The sequence below is a fragment of the Sinocyclocheilus rhinocerous genome, unplaced genomic scaffold (genome assembly GCF_001515625.1).
Source record: "Sinocyclocheilus rhinocerous isolate Xijiao unplaced genomic scaffold, SAMN03320098_v1.1 scaffold107, whole genome shotgun sequence".
NCBI classification, from domain to species: domain Eukaryota; kingdom Metazoa; phylum Chordata; class Actinopteri; order Cypriniformes; family Cyprinidae; genus Sinocyclocheilus; species Sinocyclocheilus rhinocerous.
In genome coordinates, this window is record NW_015635024.1 from 575,468 (window position 1) to 595,186 (window position 19,719).

At 34.6% G+C, this 19,719-nt stretch overlaps 3 protein-coding genes across 5 annotated transcripts in view; 1 reads left to right on the forward strand and 2 right to left on the reverse strand.

The window, feature by feature from the left end:
- Positions 1–4,837, forward strand: part of LOC107746092 (mitochondrial uncoupling protein 2-like) — a 9,016-nt gene extending 4,179 nt beyond the window's left edge. Inside the window, exons 2-6 of the mRNA XM_016560172.1 lie at positions 592–799; positions 947–1,144; positions 1,956–2,057; positions 3,931–4,111; positions 4,238–4,837. Of these exons, the coding sequence (XP_016415658.1) occupies positions 592–799; positions 947–1,144; positions 1,956–2,057; positions 3,931–4,111; positions 4,238–4,352 (804 nt within the window). The 3' untranslated portion in view covers positions 4,353–4,837. The remainder of the gene's footprint in view (positions 1–591; positions 800–946; positions 1,145–1,955; positions 2,058–3,930; positions 4,112–4,237) is intronic.
- A 963-nt stretch (positions 4,838–5,800) lies between these two features.
- Positions 5,801–10,090, reverse strand: LOC107746090 (ELMO/CED-12 domain containing 2). 3 transcript variants are annotated; one of them, XM_016560168.1, is made up of 9 exons: positions 10,039–10,090; positions 9,310–9,457; positions 9,117–9,145; positions 8,858–8,955; positions 7,670–7,799; positions 7,398–7,531; positions 7,242–7,310; positions 7,029–7,162; positions 5,801–6,361 (listed from the first exon to the last, which is right to left on the reverse strand). In XM_016560168.1, exons 1-9 carry the CDS (start codon positions 10,078–10,080, stop codon positions 6,204–6,206), a joined length of 942 nt encoding a protein of 313 aa, XP_016415654.1. In that variant the 5' UTR covers positions 10,081–10,090; the 3' UTR covers positions 5,801–6,203. The 3 variants fall into 3 exon arrangements, with proteins under 3 accessions (XP_016415654.1, XP_016415656.1, XP_016415655.1); XM_016560170.1 differs by lacking the exon at positions 10,039–10,090 and adding an exon at positions 9,555–10,006; XM_016560169.1 differs by lacking the exon at positions 10,039–10,090 and adding an exon at positions 9,601–9,626.
- Positions 10,091–10,779: 689 nt separating this feature from the next.
- Positions 10,780–18,002, reverse strand: LOC107746080 (uncharacterized). Its single transcript, XM_016560153.1, has 10 exons — positions 17,820–18,002; positions 17,713–17,743; positions 15,797–16,210; positions 14,705–15,370; positions 13,886–13,945; positions 13,646–13,734; positions 13,503–13,561; positions 13,247–13,413; positions 11,670–11,822; positions 10,780–11,494 (listed from the first exon to the last, which is right to left on the reverse strand). The coding sequence occupies exons 1-10, from the start codon at positions 17,895–17,897 to the stop codon at positions 11,112–11,114; spliced, it is 2,100 nt and encodes a 699-aa protein (XP_016415639.1). The 5' UTR covers positions 17,898–18,002; the 3' UTR covers positions 10,780–11,111.
- Positions 18,003–19,719: the final 1,717 nt, after the last annotated feature.

The window sequence follows — 19,719 nt, forward strand, 5'->3', positions numbered from 1 at the left end:
ATCATCTATATATTAAAATATTACAATACACATTATTATATATTTTTGCACAAAGAATGTATTTATGATTATAATAAATATGATGTAAATAATCTGGGTAATTTCTAGGAATTTTGTTATTAATATTTTAAAAGTATACCTACTTTTTAAAGATTTCTTGAGAAGAAAAAATATATATTTTTAATATTAAAAATCTATTTAAAATTATTATAATAATCTCAATTTAATCATTTAATAATCTCAAGTTTCTCAATATAATTTGGTTGTTTTAAATATTATAATATATTTTTGCACCATAATCTATTTAAATATTGTATATTAAATATTATGTTTTATTATCTATTATATCAGTTTCTATTAAATATTATTAAAAAAAATTTAATGGGTAATTGTTAGGAATTTGGTAGATCTTTTTAAATCTGTATCTTAGCAAAAGCACAATTATTATTATATATTTTTTAAAAGTAGTATTATAATTTTTAATTTATTTGATTATTACTACATACTTGTAACTGTGTTATACAGTAGCAGTATTATCTGTGTGGTTTACTCCCATCACAATCTCTCCATGTTCTCCATGTTTTCTTCCAGATCCAGGGAGAGACAGCGGCGACAGGCGCAGCTAAAGGCATCCGGTACAGAGGGGTGTTTGGGACCATCAGCACCATGGTGAGAACGGAGGGGCCGCGCTCACTCTACAACGGCCTGGTCGCCGGTCTTCAGAGACAGATGGCCTTCGCTTCCATCCGAATCGGCCTCTACGACAGTGTCAAGAGCTTCTACACACGGGGCAAAGACAGTGAGTTCAAAATTACCGCTTTCATCAGATAGAACCATGATCTCAGCTGTTTCTCCCGGACCAGAACGAGAATCCTGGGATGAAGGAGAAACATCTGAGACAAAGGCGATTCTTGAATGGAAGTAATTGGTCATTTTTGCCTTGCAGACCCCAACGTGGGCATCAGGATCCTGGCGGGCTGCACCACCGGAGCGCTGGCCGTGTCCGTGGCTCAGCCCACAGATGTGGTGAAGGTGCGCTTCCAGGCCCAGAAGAACCTGCAGGGGGTGGGCAGACGCTACAGCGGCACCATGCAGGCCTACAGACAGATCTTCCAGCACGAGGGGCTCCGGGGCTTGTGGAAAGGTGTGTTTTGTGTTCGTTTTTTGCTACATTCTTTAAAATAAAGCTTCCAAAAGGTGGTTTTTGCAGCGATGCCATAGAAGAACCATTCTGGGTTCCCCAAAAGAACCTTTCAGTCAACAGCTCTTAATAGAACCCTTTTTTTTTTTACTGTGAAGAACATTTGAAAGAACCTTTTCCCACTTTTGTTGAATGGAAAGATTCTGTGGATGTTAAAGGTTCTTTATCGATCTATCATTTCTATTTGAAATGATGGGTCATTTCTAAAAATGAAAAAAAGGAGAAAAAAAAAATATATATATATATATATATATATTACACATTCGAATAATAAAATGTAAAATATACTTATTAAGATTAACTGAAATTTATATTTTTGAATTTGGACTTTTTAAATTATTTATAGATTTATATATCTATATTAGATATATTTTATATATGTATATATGTTTATATTGCGAAAAAATTTTTTTTTTAAATGTGTGCATTTTAATATTGTGCATTATGTAATATATTTTAGCATTTGAAGGTATAAAATAAATTTAACTAAATATATTCTTAATTTGAAAATGCATTTCTTTAAGATTTAGCGTATGTTCAAAACATATTTTGGCCAATATATACTACTACTACTAAAATTATTTATATTTATTTGATTGATTGATTGATTGCCATGTGAGGTGGAAAAGAGCCAAATATGGCATTTAATTGTATCAGAAGCATGTGTTTTTGTCATGCCAGCTCTGTCTTGCTTAAGCTGCACAGCACTGATGACTCTGAATATCTTCTTTATATCTGATTTGTTTCCACACAGGAACTCTACCCAACATCACGAGGAACGCTCTGGTCAACTGCACTGAACTGGTGTCCTACGATCTCATCAAGGAAGCCATTCTCAAACACAAACTCATGTCAGGTATGAAAACTCACGGCAGGGCTCCGAATCAGAAACCTAAACAACTCAGTTAGAGATTTCAATAAACAGGACGAGCCATTTCTGACTGTTCATGTTTCCAGTCTCAGTTCTATTTAGCATTTTTATTAGGTAGAAACCAGAATCATTAAATTCATAAAACATGATTTCAGCAGACAGTGTTTCCCAAAATCAAAACATATGCCAGCGTATGACTGAGCCTCTAAATCAGGCCAGGAGTCCATGAGGAGACGCAGCTGAAGCGTCCCGCACCGCTAATAACCAGTGTAAAACGTGCTAGAATGAACCAGCACAAACCACTTTCACCAGATAAGATAGTACTGGTGATCAGGTCAGGTCTCGCTGTCTCATTCATGCCATCAGCACTTTTGTAGTGAAGGGCCTGTAAAATTAGGGCAAAGGTGTGATGAGGTTTACACACACACACACACACACACACACACAGACAGAGAACAAAGTGTGGCTGACACCATCAAAACCAGTGTTGATACTGTTAACTGACACCAATGTTATTGCTGTAATAAAGTAAAATATAAATATTAGATTAAATTAGAAATGTTACCTTTGGCAAATAACTGAAATAAGTTGAAGTTTTAAAATGACTAAAACTGAAATAAAAATACATAAAAGATAAGTAGAAATAAAATAGAAAAAAATGAAATGTGTTAACAAAAGCGCATAATAAAATTACTAAAACCTAAACTAAAATGAAAATAAAAACAGAAAATATATTAGTAAAACCTAATCAGAATTTTTATAAATACTAGTAGTATATTAATAATACACCGAACAATAATTTGCATACAGGACATAATGAATACCAAAAAAAAAAACAAAATGGTAGGATTTCTGATGGTAGAACAATAAGGCAACTATTTAATTAACTGAATAAAATATAGAAGATAAATTAAGACTTCAAGACAAAATAACAATATATTTGAAGTATTATAATTATATATATTTATATAGCAAAATATAAAAAAATAAATAAAATGACAAAAGCACATAAATGACTAGAATTTTAATTAAATTAAAATTAAAACTGAAAAGGAAAAAATAATATACAAAATATTAATGAATACTATAATAGTATATAAATACTACAAAAAAATTACTTATTGAATAAATATATTTTTTTTAATTTGTAAATAAAACAGTTCCATTTTAGATGGAAGAACAATAAGGTGACTATTTAATTAACTGAATAAAATCTTCAAGACAAAAGACAAAAGACAAAATGACAATATATTTAATGTTTTTCTTTTTATTTAATATTTAGTGATAGATAGACAGACAGACAGACAGATAGAGAGACAGACAGAGAGAGAGACCGAAAGACAGACAGAGAGACAGACAGACAGACAGACAGACAGAGAGAGAGACAGACAGAAAGACAGACAGAGAGACAGACAGACAGTCAGAAAGAGACAGAAAGACAGACAGAAACAGACAGAGAGACAGACAGACAGAAAGAGACAGAGAGACAGAAAGAAAGACAGACAGACAGACAGACAGAGAGACAGACAGACAGAAACAGACAGAAAGACAGACAGAAAGACAGACAGAAAGACAGACAGAAAGACAGACAGAAAGAGACAGACAGAGAGACAGACAGACAGACAGACAGACAGAGAGACAGACAGATAGATAGATAGATAGATAGACACAATATAATCTACACAAAGACATACAAATCATCAATACAAACTATAACGCTACGATACTTAAAAAAAAAAATGTTGGTCTACACCAGACACATTGAATGAAACAAGAGAAACTCATACTCCAAGCCCAAACTCTAGGTGCATCAGTCATTTAATTTCAGTAATATTTATTTGTGTTTTTTTCATCACAGACAATCTTCCGTGTCATTTCGTGTCTGCGTTCGGAGCGGGTTTCATCACGACAGTGATCGCGTCTCCTGTGGATGTGGTGAAGACGCGCTACATGAACTCTCCTCCCGGACAGTACAGGAGCTCCCTCAACTGTGCCTGGACCATGATGACCAAAGAGGGTCCGACCGCCTTCTACAAAGGGTGAGCGCCACATACTTCTTGATAAATCATTAATTAATGCTCTTAAATAAATCATACTCTCATAACGCGTCACACCTGAACTGGTCTCTGACTAACAGCTGAAACGTTCCTGTGTTTCTCCTTCAGGTTTGTTCCATCTTTCTTGCGGCTGGGCTCCTGGAACGTGGTGATGTTCGTGTCGTTCGAGCAGCTCAAGCGGGCCATGATGATGTCCAGGAGCAGAGTCGAGGCCACCACGTAGATCTTCCCCTCCAACTGAAATCAAGCACACGAACTCACATGAGCAGCTGTTTCAAATTCCTCTGACAGGACGATGACGAGAACAGGTGTAACTTCCAGTTTCACGCTTCCGCTTTGGAAGTTAAACAGGCAACATTACGGGATGCATCTGACAGAAACACCAGAACCAGATCATGACTGTCATCCTTTCTCTTTCAGGGTAAACCACTATAAAAACTGCTGCCCAATACAACCATTGATCACACAATGCACAAATCTTCTGAACCTCAGCCCCTTGATATGTTAATGTACATAATGTTTATGTAATATTTATATTTCCTAATTTTTTTAAGCAATTAGAGCTTTGTTTAAAGCAGCTATTTACCTTAATGTCCATTTAACCCTAACGTAACCCTGGAATGACCTAAAAAGTGTTGCCTCATTACTGGAAACCTAAAAAGACATAAAGATAAGCACATGTGCTTCAATAAACACCTTTATACAACTTTCGGATGTCTTTGTGGTGACTGGACTTATGTTGTGAACTTTGTGAAATAAGAGCGATATGCATATCTCTTCAAAAAAAATGGTATCATGCATTAATCACGTAGATGTTCATTAAAAAATAAAACTAAATTCTTTAAACCTGATTTTGACATACAATAGTATAACAACTTTTAAACAGTATTTTGCTTATGCATGCAGATTTTTTTTTTTTACCATATTAAGTTGTGGTACTTTATGTGGAATAAGAGCGATATGCGTCTTTCAAAAAAAAAAAAAATCTTTGATCATGCAAATGAAAATTTAAGGAACAGGTACAAATGAGTTACTTATATTTATGGTGTTGTGCAAAAAATCATAATCATTTCAAAAAACTAAATTGCTATTATGCATGTAAATGTTACGAACATATTTGTTGACAGACGGCAATGAATATGTTTTTAAAAATTCATATACAGGATGAGTTTTCAAATTATTACTGCCTAGTAAAGGCAAAAAGATTAATAAAAATGATTAAAAGTGGTGACCAGTTATAACATGGAAGACAAGAAAAGCTGCATTAATTGAACTGAATTACCCAAAAAATTTAATTACATTTTAAAAACTTCTATTAATTCTTATTGCCAAACCACCAATGAAAAGACGCAAACTTTGTATTTGAATATTCAGTCACTAATTTTATTCTTCAACATTAGATATGAATCCAACACTATAAAATTAATCGGGTCATCAGGAATAAAAAGTTACATCTTCAAAACCAAACACCGTTTATAAATAAGACAACGACACAGTGTCACATCAACGTTTGTGCATACAAGTGCTGTCCTTTGGAATTGAGTTGAGGTCTGAATAACAATATTCACAAAACAGATTAGATATTAAATACATCAAAGAATTGTGCAGACGATGACGGGTGCGGGTTTAATACAACTTAAACGCACTTTAACATGCAAAGGGGTTGAATCATCTGCATACAGAAGAAACAACAACTTCCTAACATCTTATGAACATGAACATCATCTTCCTGAGATGGGTAAAGATGAAGAAGGAGGAGTCACGTGACCACGACCAAAACGTTCAAGTGTGAAGGGATTCCAATCTGTTCATTGGAGAGTTGAAAACATCACTTTGAAAGTATTATTAATAATACTTAACAGTGTAAGTCTTTTCCCTGACCAGGTCAATGTAGCTAAACAACCAGCTATGTACCCTTGATGTACAGTTTATACAGTTGTTTAATTATTAATATTCAAATAAAGCTTCATGCACGTTGTACATTTCCTAACTTAAAAACTATCATGAAGTTAATGGAAAAAGAAGAGAAAATCAACTGTTGCGGTTTCCTTTTGTCTGTGAAATGATGCTGGAATCACTTTTCTTGGTCCACGGTCATGAGAAGCGTGACCTCAGGCATCTGAAGTTGACCTTTGACCTTGTCGTGGAACTTCTCCCTGTAGCGATTGAACTCCATGATGCTCTCCGGCTCCTCTTCCAACCAGAACTTATCAAACTCATACGCCAGGTAACCTGCCAGCAGGAAACACATCAACATAAGTGAGCGTATCTCCAAGAAAATAAAAATTATTACATTTTACAAGCAAGCATGGAACTTTAAATGCAATATTTACAGTAATATAAAAAATAAAAAAGTTTAAATCAGCAAAAATGCAGTACAACAAACATTATTATGCTGACTAAAATATATATTAAAAATAACATTTCACATTTTATACTTTTTATTATTTATACTTAAATACTGCACATTTAATTTTAATAATAAATTTATTTAATAATACAACAATAAACAATATATTAAATAAAATATAAATATAATTATTATTAAGATTATTATTATATATATTTGAAATACTATTATATTAATAATGTAATATTAGTAATTTATTATTGTTTTTTTCTACATTAGAAATAATATAATAAACTGGGTTAAACATCTGTATTGTCCTAAACTTTGCCTTAATTTTCTTTAATCAAAATGTTTTTTTTTGTTTGTTTTTTTTAATTTTGAAATTGAATATGATCAGACCATGATCTTGACAGGTTTTGTGAGACTCACTGCTCTTGATATACAGTGGGTACGGAAAGTATTCAGACCCCCTTAAATTTTTCACTCTTTGTTATATTGCAGCCATTTGCTAAAATCATTTTATTTAATTATTTAATTATTTTTACTCACAGTAGAACTGATGGAAGTGCTGCATTTGGGGTTTTCCAGGTACTGTGTTATAGAAATGAGGCTTCAGAGCGTCATTCTTCATTAAGCTGTATGCCATCTCTGTCAGATTGATGCCCACTATGGCATACGAGTACCTGCAATGACACGAAGCATGCTATGATGAGGAGCAACTTTTATCAGTTATGATGGCGAGAGTCATCAGTGGGGACTCACCCCAGTCTGGGGTGATTGGCGTGTGACAGGACCTGCCGGGCTGCGTCTGTGTAATTCTCACTGAAAAAACTGGGCAAACGAAGAAAAACGTCAACCTAAAAGCATTAGGGAAGCAATGAAACGTCATCTTCTCATAAGCAGAGGAGCTGTACTTACAGGAGGTTTGTGAGTCCCAGCATCCCCATCCCTCTGAAATCAGTCTTGGGATCGTCGCCCTGGAAACCAATGTTTCCCCACTGCTTAGTGATCCTCGATTCCAGCTTCACTGACGGCATTAACAGATCCCACAACTGACAGAAAACAAACACAAACCAGTCAGAACTGAGAACCTCTGAAGCTCAAATGTGACTTAAGCCTGGTTTTGTGGTCCAGGGTCACATATCATCTTCAGCTAAGATATCAGACCTGATAAAAATGAGATAAATCACCTTCAGAAGCATCTTCTCATGTTCTTTATTCTCGGAGTCAAACACCTCTTTTCTTAGTTCCTCGACCGCCGCAAACAGCTCGTTATATCCGCTGATTTGTAACAAACATTGACGGAAATTCACCTTAAACCTGTAAGAGAGTTTTTTTTTTGCATGTAAAACAGCATTTAGACCTTGATAATACCCACAACATACACATATCTCGAATACATGCTACAAATAAAACAATAATCAACTGTGAAAATTAGACAGCAATAAGAAACTAGTACAGTAAACAAGAAACAGTAGTAAAAAGGGTGCTAGAGTTAATAAGCTAATTTATTGATTCACTATTAGTCAAAATGTTTATTCAAGTCCAAGTGTTTTTATTTACATTTATGCATTTATCCGATTTTTATATATTAAAATAAATATGTAACGGTTTAATATTTATTAAAAGTGTTTTAATATTATTTTCATATATTTTAGATTTTATTTTAATTATGGAAAACTTATTCTAGATTTTTTTTTAATAGATTTTTACATTATTATGAATTTTACATAACTTATCATATGTTCGAAATTCATTGATTGGGACATTTTACACTATATAATGCCAGGTGTATTTTAATATGCTGATATGGGATCAGGTAGTTTCTGAGCTTTATTTATTTAATTTCTCCCTTCAAATATTGTTATTCCAAATTAATGGATGTTGTACTTCGTGAAAAACAATAAATATATTGTTTAAAAAATCTAACATAATAAATTTTGTCAAACAAACTGGCAACAGAGGCTACTTGGTCAAAATAATGGTTTGAAAAAAACTGAAAAAAAAAAATAAATTAAAAAAAAAAAATATATATATATATACACACACACACATTTTTTCTGGATGTTTCCCCCCCCTGAAGTTTCAAATATAAATACCCCTCTGGTGTTGAGAAGTCTTGCTGGGATGGACTATGAGCTTCTCAGGGAGCATCTGGTAATACGTACTCACTGTATATATATATATATATATATTTAGAAATCATTCTTAATGCATATCACTGGACATAGTGTGGTGAGAAAACTTAGTAATGTAAAAAAATATATATTTGACAGATCAACTCAAAAATGTGAATGTCACAAAATAAGGTGCATTGCAAAATGTTCAAGTTTATTTCCCTACTGAACAAAGTTAATGCAGTCTTAAGAGAGCCTCACGTAGGATCTTTCTGCTCCTTGATTCTCTTTTCCCGGATTATTTGAGCCAGATGGTCGTCCAAATCATTCTCCTTCAAAGACAGAGCCGCTCGCAATACCTGATCGAACACAAACAAGCATACTTTAGAGCACAGTATAGAGCGAAGGTCATCAATCTGATCAATAGGTCTTGAGTGAGGAATCAGGTCCATATTAATGTTTAGCTCTCAGATAATAAAGCTCTGAAGCAGCCGGAAATCAGTGTGTCCGTCACTCTTACCTTGCTTTTGGAGGACTTCAGAGAATACTCTACAAAGAAAAGCAACAACGACAGGTTTGCAAAAGTGATGCATAACAAATCAAATACTGTCTTAAAGGAACAATTCAGCCAAAAATTTGACTACAAACAGGTCAAATGATTCCTTTAAATGGTCTCCCATATATAAAGGTATACATAATTGTATGATCATCACCTATCTGTGACGTCCTCAGAGCTCCAGCTTTGCATTGGGCACAAATACGCTGCAGCTCGCATCTTCCTGTGATCAGCCGGAGGAACCATTTCAACCAGAAGCGCAGACATGAGGAATAGAAACACTGCCAGATATACCCCAACATCCTCTGCAATACAAACAGCATAAGTTAGTTTCAGTCCAACTGCACTTCCTTCCAGATAATTAATTATATATACAGTATATGCAACAGGAACACAACATACTCTAGATGGACACTTTCCATGCATTTTCTTAGAACAAAATACATACAGCTCATGCAAGCAGTTAACACCGGCTTTAGTGGCACACATCAGTAATGCAGACTTCATTCAATGCGAATGAGCTGCTGATCCCTTGTACTGTGTGACAACAACAGCAAGCATTCTGCTAGGAATAAGCATTACTAGTCATCTCTAACCAATACGATCTGTGCTCGGTCAAATCAGGCACAAAGCGCACACACACTGGTCAACAGCATGAGCAAAACAGCTTATTCATAACCCAAAAGTGATGCTTTAAGAAAAGCAGCTGGACAAAACAACAGGTTGTTCACGCGAGACATACTGGACAACAAAAACACAAATAACCAGCGTGAATTCAACTAGTAACGCTGCCAACGTTTATACTGCTTCACGCTGAGTCGCGGCATTTAATACTATGTGCTAAAGGTTTTTTTTGTAGTGCAATAACTGTACGGATCACACTTACTAACAGTCTCGTCGCCCGGAAATGATTCGGATTGGTGCGCATGCGCAGACGAACGTCCCATAATCCAAGAGGGCGCAAGTGAGCGCTGATTTGTATTTATTTATTTTTTGTGACAAATCACTTTCTAATTTCAAATCACTGTGCCATTTCATGTTTTCCAACACTGTCAAAGATATATATATATTTATTAATTTAGAGTAGGTTACAGTTCGCAATAACTTACCTGACAAGCACAACGTGAACTGTTTAGAGTGCACTATAAAGTGAGGTTTTATTTGCGGCATATAGGTTAGATATAAACCTATGTATGAATATATAACGTTATATATATGCGCGCTTATCTGGGGGAAATTTCTCTGGCTTGTCTAAACTACGAGTTAACGGGTTTCCTAATTTGAATTTTCAAGCATTTTTCCGTTTTTCATATAGATTACACTTACAAAAAGCAATTAAAGTAGCTAAACATAAGTCAAATTAATTTACCTCACCTCGCGTCGCGGAAGCAATTTCCTGTGAATGTGCGAGACTTCCGTTAGCGGCTAGTAAACAGAGTACAGAAAACGGTAAAACCGTGCTACAACCCAGTTTAATAATAAATTAAAATATGATAAATACCAGTGAGCAAAGTCTAGCAGAATAACAGGCTGTTTTTGAACAGCTAAAATAAGTAGCGACTGACACCGGAAGCCTCGCACATTCCCGCGTACTTTTTTTTATTAAAAATTTTTTTTATTTTCAAATGTTCTTGCGTTCTCTCTCTCTCTGTTGAACACACCCAATTTTGTCTTTCACAAACAAACACATATTTAGTTGGATAAAAACACAAAGTACACAAAGTGCTTTTGTGTTCTATTCAATTCTATTTTCAAGAGTGAAAAAGCTTCTGTGAACAATAATACAAGAATAGACCAAAAAAAAGAAACAAAAAGCCAATTATTTTCCAAAATACTCCATAAATCATAAACTAACAGAAAAGAAGCATACAAAGAAGCATGGAAATAAATAACTCACTAGTACAAATAAGAGTGAGGTGCAGTGCATTCAGTGACAGTAGACAAAAGTAACAGTGAGAGTCAAAACTGGTGTTTCTCGGTATGTATTTTACTTCTAAATCCATCAGGAGGCACCAGAGAGCTAAAGCGTAATAACGGCAGGTCCAGAGAGCGGTGGCCATCTTTGGGCATCCTCATGGGTGGAGGTGGCGGGGGGAATATGGACGGGTTTGCACCACCGCTACCATCACTTCCTGTGTTATTATTGGTGTCATCGTAATTGGCAGCGGTTTCCACGACACTGCTAGCGCTCGTTTTCTGGCAATGAGGAAGGAACGAGCCTCTATAGTATCGATGATACAGAAAAAACGCCACCAACAGCATCAGCATGATGAGCAACATGAGCAGGCCGAGGACAATATAAACGCCCCTGAGGATTGTGGGAGATGGTGTCCAACTACAGTCTAAAAAGTGAGGGGAGACAAATTAAGTTATGAAATGTAATGACAGAATTTTCATTTTTAGCTCAACTGTTCTTTTAAAGTGATATGAAAGCGGTCTAGTTCAAGTTAATATCTGAAAGCTCCCACAGAACAGTGCACACCTGTCAATATAAACTTCTGAATATCAATCTCTTACCAGGTTCAGTAGACGCCATACAAACGCCGTCTCCCGGCCCATGAGGAACCGCACGGTAACCATGGATACAGTGACAGGAGTATGATCCAAACTGATTCACACACTCAGCGTGAGCATCACACACCACTATTTGCGTCTCACACTCATTGATGTCTGTTCAAACACACAAATGGGCCATCAGAAATTATTCAGATAAACAGGTGTTTTTGGTAAGATCACAGCTGCATAATATGTGTCCATGTAAAAGTATTTTAAACAATGTTTCTAATTCTTTTATAATTATAATTATACTGAACGAATGAACGACATACATACCATATATACATAACATATATACCTTTTTATTTTATATAAAATGGACATTTAACAAAATATTTTGGAAACTATAATTTCTATAAAATCAAAGCCCCATGTCTAACCAAGTTATGGGTTATGTTCCAAATTTGAAGTTGATATCACAAAAAACAATCTAGGTTCCTGTAGCCATCGGGCTACACCCAAACTCCATTGAATTTTTAAATGAATTTTCCTGTCACAAATGTATAAATTTGTCTCAGTATTATTTATATCACAAAACAGTCACCAAATATGGAATCTTTCCTTTGTCAAGATTAGAAAAAGTTGATTATAAAATATTGTAGTAAGTTCTATAATTTTACACTTGACACTGCCCACTAGGGGGAGGAGCCCGATAAAAAGGTTTAAAGTACCATTTCCATGGTAACCCAATGTCCGATTTCAAAACTCTTTTCACAAGATATATTTTAAGTGCTTAAGCTTTCGTATGATATCCAATTAGGATGATTACTAAAATATGTAATGGGGAAAAAGGCCATTTAAAAAAAAAAAAAAAGAAAGTGAAGTGACATGTGGCCAAGTATGGTGACCCATTTGGTGGTGGTGCATTTATCCCATCCAAAGTGCACACACACACTGTGAACACACACCCGGAGCAGTGGGCAGCCATTTTTGCTGCAGCGCCCGAGGAGCAGTTGGGGGTTCAGTGCCTTGCTCAAGGGCACCTCAGTCGTGGTATTGAAGGTGGAAGAGAGCGTTGTACATTCACTCCCCCCACCTACAATCCCTGCCGGTACGAGACTCAAACCCGCAACCTTTGGGTTACGAGTCCGACTCTCTAACCATTAGGCCACGACTTCCTCAAGAGCAAGAGCACCAAGTGTCAGACTAGTAGGGCACTGACAGTTAACAGGTTAAAAGAAAATTTATTTAATTAATGATTAATTAATTAAATTTAAAAAGAAAACTTCTCCAAAAAGTATTACAAATATTACATTTAAATGAATAAATAAACAAACATCCAGAGTCTAAAGTAGTGGTCTATTCCAATTTTTGTAGTTCTAGATCAAATCAATGCGTAATAAAGTTAAACATGTCAAATAAAAAGTAAAATAAAATAAAATGCCGTTTTATTTAAATAAAATAAAAATGACAAATACACAACAAAATTACTAAAATAATAATAGTAGGCTAGCATGAGGTCAGAGCAAGGTTTCTGAAAATGCAGAGTAACCTGAAAGATCACAGGACAAGTAAATGTACATGTGGTGTGAGAGCACCTTCAGTGGAGACAGATGCAATGACGCCCTGTGTTTTGGTGCTTTGGGATTTGATTGTTCTGCCCTGCAGCCCCTGCAGCCTGGACTGGAGGTCCCCGTGTGTCTGCAGCCCTACAGCCACTTTCTCAAACTGCAGCCACACGATGAACAAAACGCCAGAACTCAACCTGGAAACAAATTGATCGACAGTCTGTCAGCAGATCGATTAGAAGAATCTCCCAATTAATATGCTGGAGGAAGAGAACTTCATACTCACTTTTTTAGTCTTTTGAAGTCCAGGCTCTTTGGAGTGAGATGTCCAAATGCTTCTCGTATCTATAAACCAATTTTAAGCCAAAAAGTTGCTCAACTGACAATACTCTGAATATCTAGAAAGGAGATCAAAATGTTGAGCCTCACCATGGTCTCTAGAGCAGATCTGAGGGAAGAGGATTCTTCATGATGTTCAGGCTCCAGATTGACCTCGACACTCACCTCGAACAAGAGCTCTGATTGGACAGATCATACGACATCATCAGAATGCATGCTGTATGTCATCTATAGTGTGACCTAAAACTTCTGTTACTTTGATTTTAATAATAAAATCTACTGGTAGTTGTATTATTAGGTTGTGTTAAAGCGTTTGAAGGCACTTCTCACCCCCAGGTAAATGCCTGTTGTGGGTGACATTTTGTAAGGTTTGCTGGTAGCCAGTTATCTCTGTGGGATGAAAACAAAGGTTAACACAAGAAAACCTTAAGTAAAGTTAAAATATCTTGTTCATATTTTAAAAATAAAAATATTTATTAGTAGTAGTAGTAGTAGTAGTAGTATTCACTTTTCAAAGCACTAATAAAATAATTAATATTGTTAATATTACCCATTGCATAATAACAACAACAACAACAACAACAATCTTATTTTAGGGCCATTTTAGGATCCTGCTAATGTTCAAACAAAACTGTAATGAAACTAATGTACTGAAATGGTATAAAACAAAGAAATTAAAATTGAAAAGTACATACCTTACTATTTTAAGAAAATTGTAACAAACGTCTGTCATGATAGTATGTTTTACTGAATCGAATTTATGCTTATTTAAATTTTTTTTAATCTAGAAAGGATGATTTCCATTATTGTAATAATTAATAGTTAATATTACTTCTTGCATAATAATAATAAAAACAAATAAAATGTCTATATTGTTAATATTACCGCTTGCATACTACTATTACTAATAATGATCTTTTTAAACATTAAATTATTAATATTATTAATATTACCCCATGATAATAACAACAAAATAATTCTATTTTAGGCCCATTTTTTAATTTCTCTAAGTAATTTTGGGGGGTAAAGTGTACTTAATTTTCATGAAAATGTTACAAAAAAAAAAAAAAACAGTGGTCCTATAAAGAGGAATTCTTTATGCAAAATGTAATCCTTTTTAATTGTAAAAAAGAAAAAAAGTAACTGCACCTTTTGACTTGCGGTGTAATTTGGGTTGCATTACAGGTAGTGTGATGCTGCTCTCAGTCGCTGTCGTCTCCATGGAAACGCCTTCCTCATCGTCCCACTGTCCCTCTCTCACTCCTCCAGCATCAGGTGCCGTTCTGGCTCTGACCAGCTCAGTTTGACTAGAAGAGTGCGCTTGTGCGTCCACATTCCTGCGCATGGCAGACGGAGAGCGGGCGGCGGCTTTGAGGTGTGGCACATGAGTGTGTGCGCTGAGGGTCATGTCTGAGATTTGTGAGTAAGCCGTTTGATATCTGGGGCGTATTTGAGCTGGTCCACTTTCGGGTTGGTTGTGCTGGGTTTCTTTTTGTGATGTTGCAAAGAAATTATCATCGTAGAATGCATCATCATCAACCGCATCGTTACCGTGGTAACCAGACGCTACAACACGAGGAGATGAATCTCCGGGATTCTTTTCCCAGGTTTCCCTCTTCCCTAAAGGAAGTTCATTGGTCACCGAGGATCCAAACCTCACAGTGTTGGTCAGACCAGCAGATGTAGTTTGTGTTTTCACTCCTGATGGTTGGACATCTGCTGTGACGTCTCTCACACCTGGTGGAGGATCCGTAACTGCGTCCGTTTCATCTTCATCACCACCCAATGCTGCTTCTATCACCTCTACAGGAATGTCTGTCAAGAAAAATACAAAGAGTCATGTGACATCTACACAGCAGTTTACAAGAAAATAAAAACATTCAGTCACCATAATACATTGATTTTCAGTGAAGAGAAAACATTACATGGCATTTCAATAAAATGACTGAAAACGATAGATAGATAGATAGATAGATAGATACACACAGACAGTAAAAAAATATTTCTAAAGTATGTTTTACAAGAAAAAATATTTCAGTCTTTCTACTTTAAAATTTAACATTTAATTCAATGTGTTACTTGTGGTTTCTTTGTTATTAATTGTGAAATTTACTAGCAATTTCTTAGTAATAATAAATAAATAAAAATAGTTTCACTATCAATATTAGTAGTAGTAGTAGTAGTATGGGAATTCAGTGAAAATGTACAAACACTAACCCAGTTATATAAAAACTCACTCACCTTCATACATGGGATCAGGAGAATCCAGGGATCCGAAAGCTTTATAAAGTCCATAGAAGCCCCTGTACGGGACGGGACGGTTCCCGTTGATGAGCAGCACCACCTGAACCGTGTTGGACACAGAGATGTATCTGGCCTTTCTCCAGCACCGTTCCAGAATCCTCTGTCCTCCCGCACCCGCTGGAGACTCATCCAGGTGGATCTGATCGCTCTTCTGCGGACAGGTGTCTGAGGGAGTCAAGTCCTCCAGATACAGCTCCAGACGCTTCCCAGGAGACACCTGGATGGTCCAGTTGCACCACACGGGGGGGTTTGAGCACAGATAGTCAGGGGAGAAGAACTCACCGCTGTCGTCGCCGAGGACTTGATGGCAGCTCCGCAGGGCAAAGAAAGCGTATCGCTCGCGGCCTCCACCTGACGAGAGAGAGCCAACGTCTTAGCACATCTATCCCCCAAAAGATTGAAACATTTTAACTGAAGAGGAAAAGTGGCATTTAAATGACCAGAAATAAGATTAAAATTATATATAATAATATATTTTGTTAAAAGTATATAATAATAATAATAATAATAATAATAGAATTTACTCCCTAAACCATCTAAATATTTTCATTGGAGGAAAAATTACAGGGGATTTAAATAACAAAATAAGATAAAATTTTATTAAATTAAATATATTATTTTTTTAAGAAATAATATAAATATTAATAATGTATATATAATAAGAAGACATAAGATAGCTAGCATTTTAGTATATTTATCTCCAAAAGTATAAAAATATTTTCATTGGCGAGGAAAAATTACAGGGGATTTAAATAATAAAAATAAGATCGAATAAAATAATATTAAATATATCATTTTTTAAGAAATAAATATAAATATGAATAACGTATATATAATAATAAAACATAAGATAACTAGCATTTTAGTATATTTATCTCCAAAAATATCAAAATATTTTCATTGGAGAGGAAAAATTACAGGAGATTAAAATGAATAAAAATAAGATGCATAAATAATATTAATAAATTTATATTCTTACAAAATACAATATAAATATTAATAATAATACAAGATGAAATAAGATAGTAAGCATTTTAGCAAATTTATCCTCCAAAACATCTAAATATTTTCATTGAAAAGGAAAAATTACAAGGCATATAAAAAACTAGATATCCCCCCCCCCAAAAAAAAAATTATAGATTAAAATGAATAAAAATAAGATGCATAAATAATATTAATAAATTTATATTCTTACAAAATACAATATAAATATTAATAATAATACAAGATGAAATAAGATAGTAAGCATTTTAGCAAATTTATCCTCCAAAACATCTAAATATTTTCATTGAAAAGGAAAAATTACAAGGCATATAAAAAACTAGATATCTCCCCCCCCAAAAAAAAAATTATATAAATATGCAAACAATAACAATAATAATCCTATTCGGTTATATAAATACAAAATATGAGTATAATTTTGTAAAGAAAAAAAATATTTCTAAACATTTATCTATTCCTCCTTTCAAGATATACATTGTGCATTATGTTGTATCTTTTCAATGAGTTTTTTCTCTCCATACTGCAAAGCTGATGATATATATTGTGAAAATGCTATGCATTATAAATTGAATATGTTTCTCTATATTTGATTATAAACAAAATGCACACTTAGATACTTACAAAGTAAATATTTTTATGATTTCTTTTAGCTTTTTTCTAGGAAAATTTTAATTTTCCTCTTCTTCCTTACGCATTATAAATGGGTCTTTACACAAGAAAATATATTGACATCTTTAAGTTTTAGGAAATTTTGTTTTAATACGTTTGAAAACCCCTGAGGACACAAAACAAGCATTTTAAATCTAAAGCACGAGGAACAATACGGCACGATGTGTCAGACAGCTGTTTACCTGCGGATGCTTGGCCGTCATTTGTGCTCATCTGCCAAAAACAGACAGTGTGAGTGAAACGTGCAGCGATCAGACCGCCATCAGAGGAGCATCGACGAGTTACTCACCTCAACGCAGCTTATCAAAGCTGCCAAATAGATTAATATCAGAAGACTGTATTTACTCCATAAATGCCGCCGTGGCATTTTAGATTTATGCTCGTAAACTTTCTACGTTGCTGTCAGATGCTTGTTTTAAAAAGTAAACGGAAGACGCTGAAAGCATCACCTGTATTATATCTGTAGTTAATGAGGTAACTTTACCTGTCGCGCATGACCGAATGAACGAGGCTGGTCTGACCTGCGACGCGCTCTTGATCCGGCAGAGGGCGCCGCGCGAACACCTAAATATGTGGGTTGGCTGGGAGGATTACTTACAAATTGTAATCCGTTACTGATTCCAAATTACATGACAAAAATTGTAGTTAGTAACGTAATCCATTACATTACACATTTTAGGTAATATAGCCTAACCAGACTACTTTTTGATTACTTTTAGATTACTTTTGACCTAACTCGTTTATCACAGTGATTTAATCCTGTACCATAATGATGTAAAAATGCAAACAAAAAGAAAATATATTCCATTTGTTGTTTTTGACAACATGAAGTGCATTAAACATTACATTATGTCAAAGTTTCCCAAACTGGGGTTTGTAAAGGAACTGCAGGGGGTTTGTGAGTTTAATGAAAAGCAAAAGATTAATTCAAGCATAAAAAGGTACAATTAAAATAAATCATTTTAAAATAACATCAATCAAAATAAAACACTTACTAAAAAATTACAATCTTTTATTTGTTCACCTGAACGTCATGTGACCACTAACCATGAACATGCAAATGTGATACTTAATTATTAAATGCTTATTTTAAAATCTCAGAGGTACTTTAAGTAAATATATTAGGGGAAAGAGGTTGGGCTGACAAAAAAAAAAAAAATTTGGGAATGCCTGTATTACATGTAAATAAGAAACAAAGTGAATTTGTGCATTTTAATGTGTTTGAAACACAAAAGCCTGCAAAGACAAAGTAATACATGATTACATAACCCTCTGCGTGTTCATCAGTAGTTGATGCAATGTTGAAAGGTTGAGAAAACACTTCTTAAAATGATTTTTGTAAATCCAGTGGTCAAATGCTGTGCGTAGCCTCTCAAATTTCTGTTTAACAGTGACTGGTCTTTTTGTGAATGTCCGCAAAACTAGAAGACTTTCTGACTGTATATAAGTGGTAGGCTATTTTAGAAAGGAAAAATTAGGAGAAATCAATAAATTATGAATAATTTATTGCTATTGTGTGAATAATATGTAATCATGTTATCAATAAAAAGTCTGATTCCGAGTATTTTAAAATGTCATTTAATCTAATTACAAGTACTTCATTTTTGGAATCTGATTACATAATCCAGATTACATGTAATCAGTTACTACCCAGCTCTGGCCGTGACGAAATGGAATACTAGCGTACTACACAATGCATAGCCGAATATACCGAATTATGCCTGTTTTTAAAAATAGAATGAGAAATACTGAGCATGATGCAATAATAAAGTAAGCATCCTATGATAATGGTAATAATATCATGGAAGAGTGCTTGAAGTGAGTACTCTGAAGAGTACTGGGTATTTTTTTACATGTCCCGTACACAAAGATATACAGTATCTATACTGCTGCTTTATTTTGAATCTGAATGTAAGCTTGTTTGTAACAGCAAAATTATAGATATTAAGACTGTTGTAGCAAATAAAACTTTTGAATCAAATATGGCCTCAAAACAAACTCGGGTTCTTCTTTTTAAATCCCAAGTAAAACTGCAAATAAATTACCTAATTATTGACAATGATTTGTGAGGACCAGGATCAAATGTGATCATAAACAGCAAAATTACTTTCAAACATAAATATAACTTTAGTAGTTTAAATATAAAACACTGCTTTACTGGAATGATAAAGACAAGTTTCACTTGTCAA

Bases quoted from the DNA above. Each gene is read 5' to 3' on its own strand.
- LOC107746090 (XM_016560170.1), bottom strand. From the start codon at position 9,659: ATGAAGTCTGCATTACTGATGTGTGCCACTAAAGCCGGTGTTAACTGC. The intron at 9,146-9,309 runs GTGATGATCATA...TTTTCTTTGTAG, and splicing joins TCTGAGGACGTCACAGATAG to AGTATTCTCTGAAGTCCTCC. The intron at 7,163-7,241 runs GTGAGTCCCCAC...GTGTCATTGCAG, and splicing joins GCCAATCACCCCAGACTGGG to GTACTCGTATGCCATAGTGG.
- LOC107746080 (XM_016560153.1), bottom strand. From the start codon at position 17,897: ATGCCACGGCGGCATTTATGGAGTAAATACAGTCTTCTGATATTAATC. The intron at 17,744-17,819 runs GTGAGTAACTCG...TGTTTTTGGCAG, and splicing joins CTTTGATAAGCTGCGTTGAG to ATGAGCACAAATGACGGCCA. The intron at 13,735-13,885 runs GTGAGAAGTGCC...CTGTCCAATCAG, and splicing joins CAACAGGCATTTACCTGGGG to AGCTCTTGTTCGAGGTGAGT.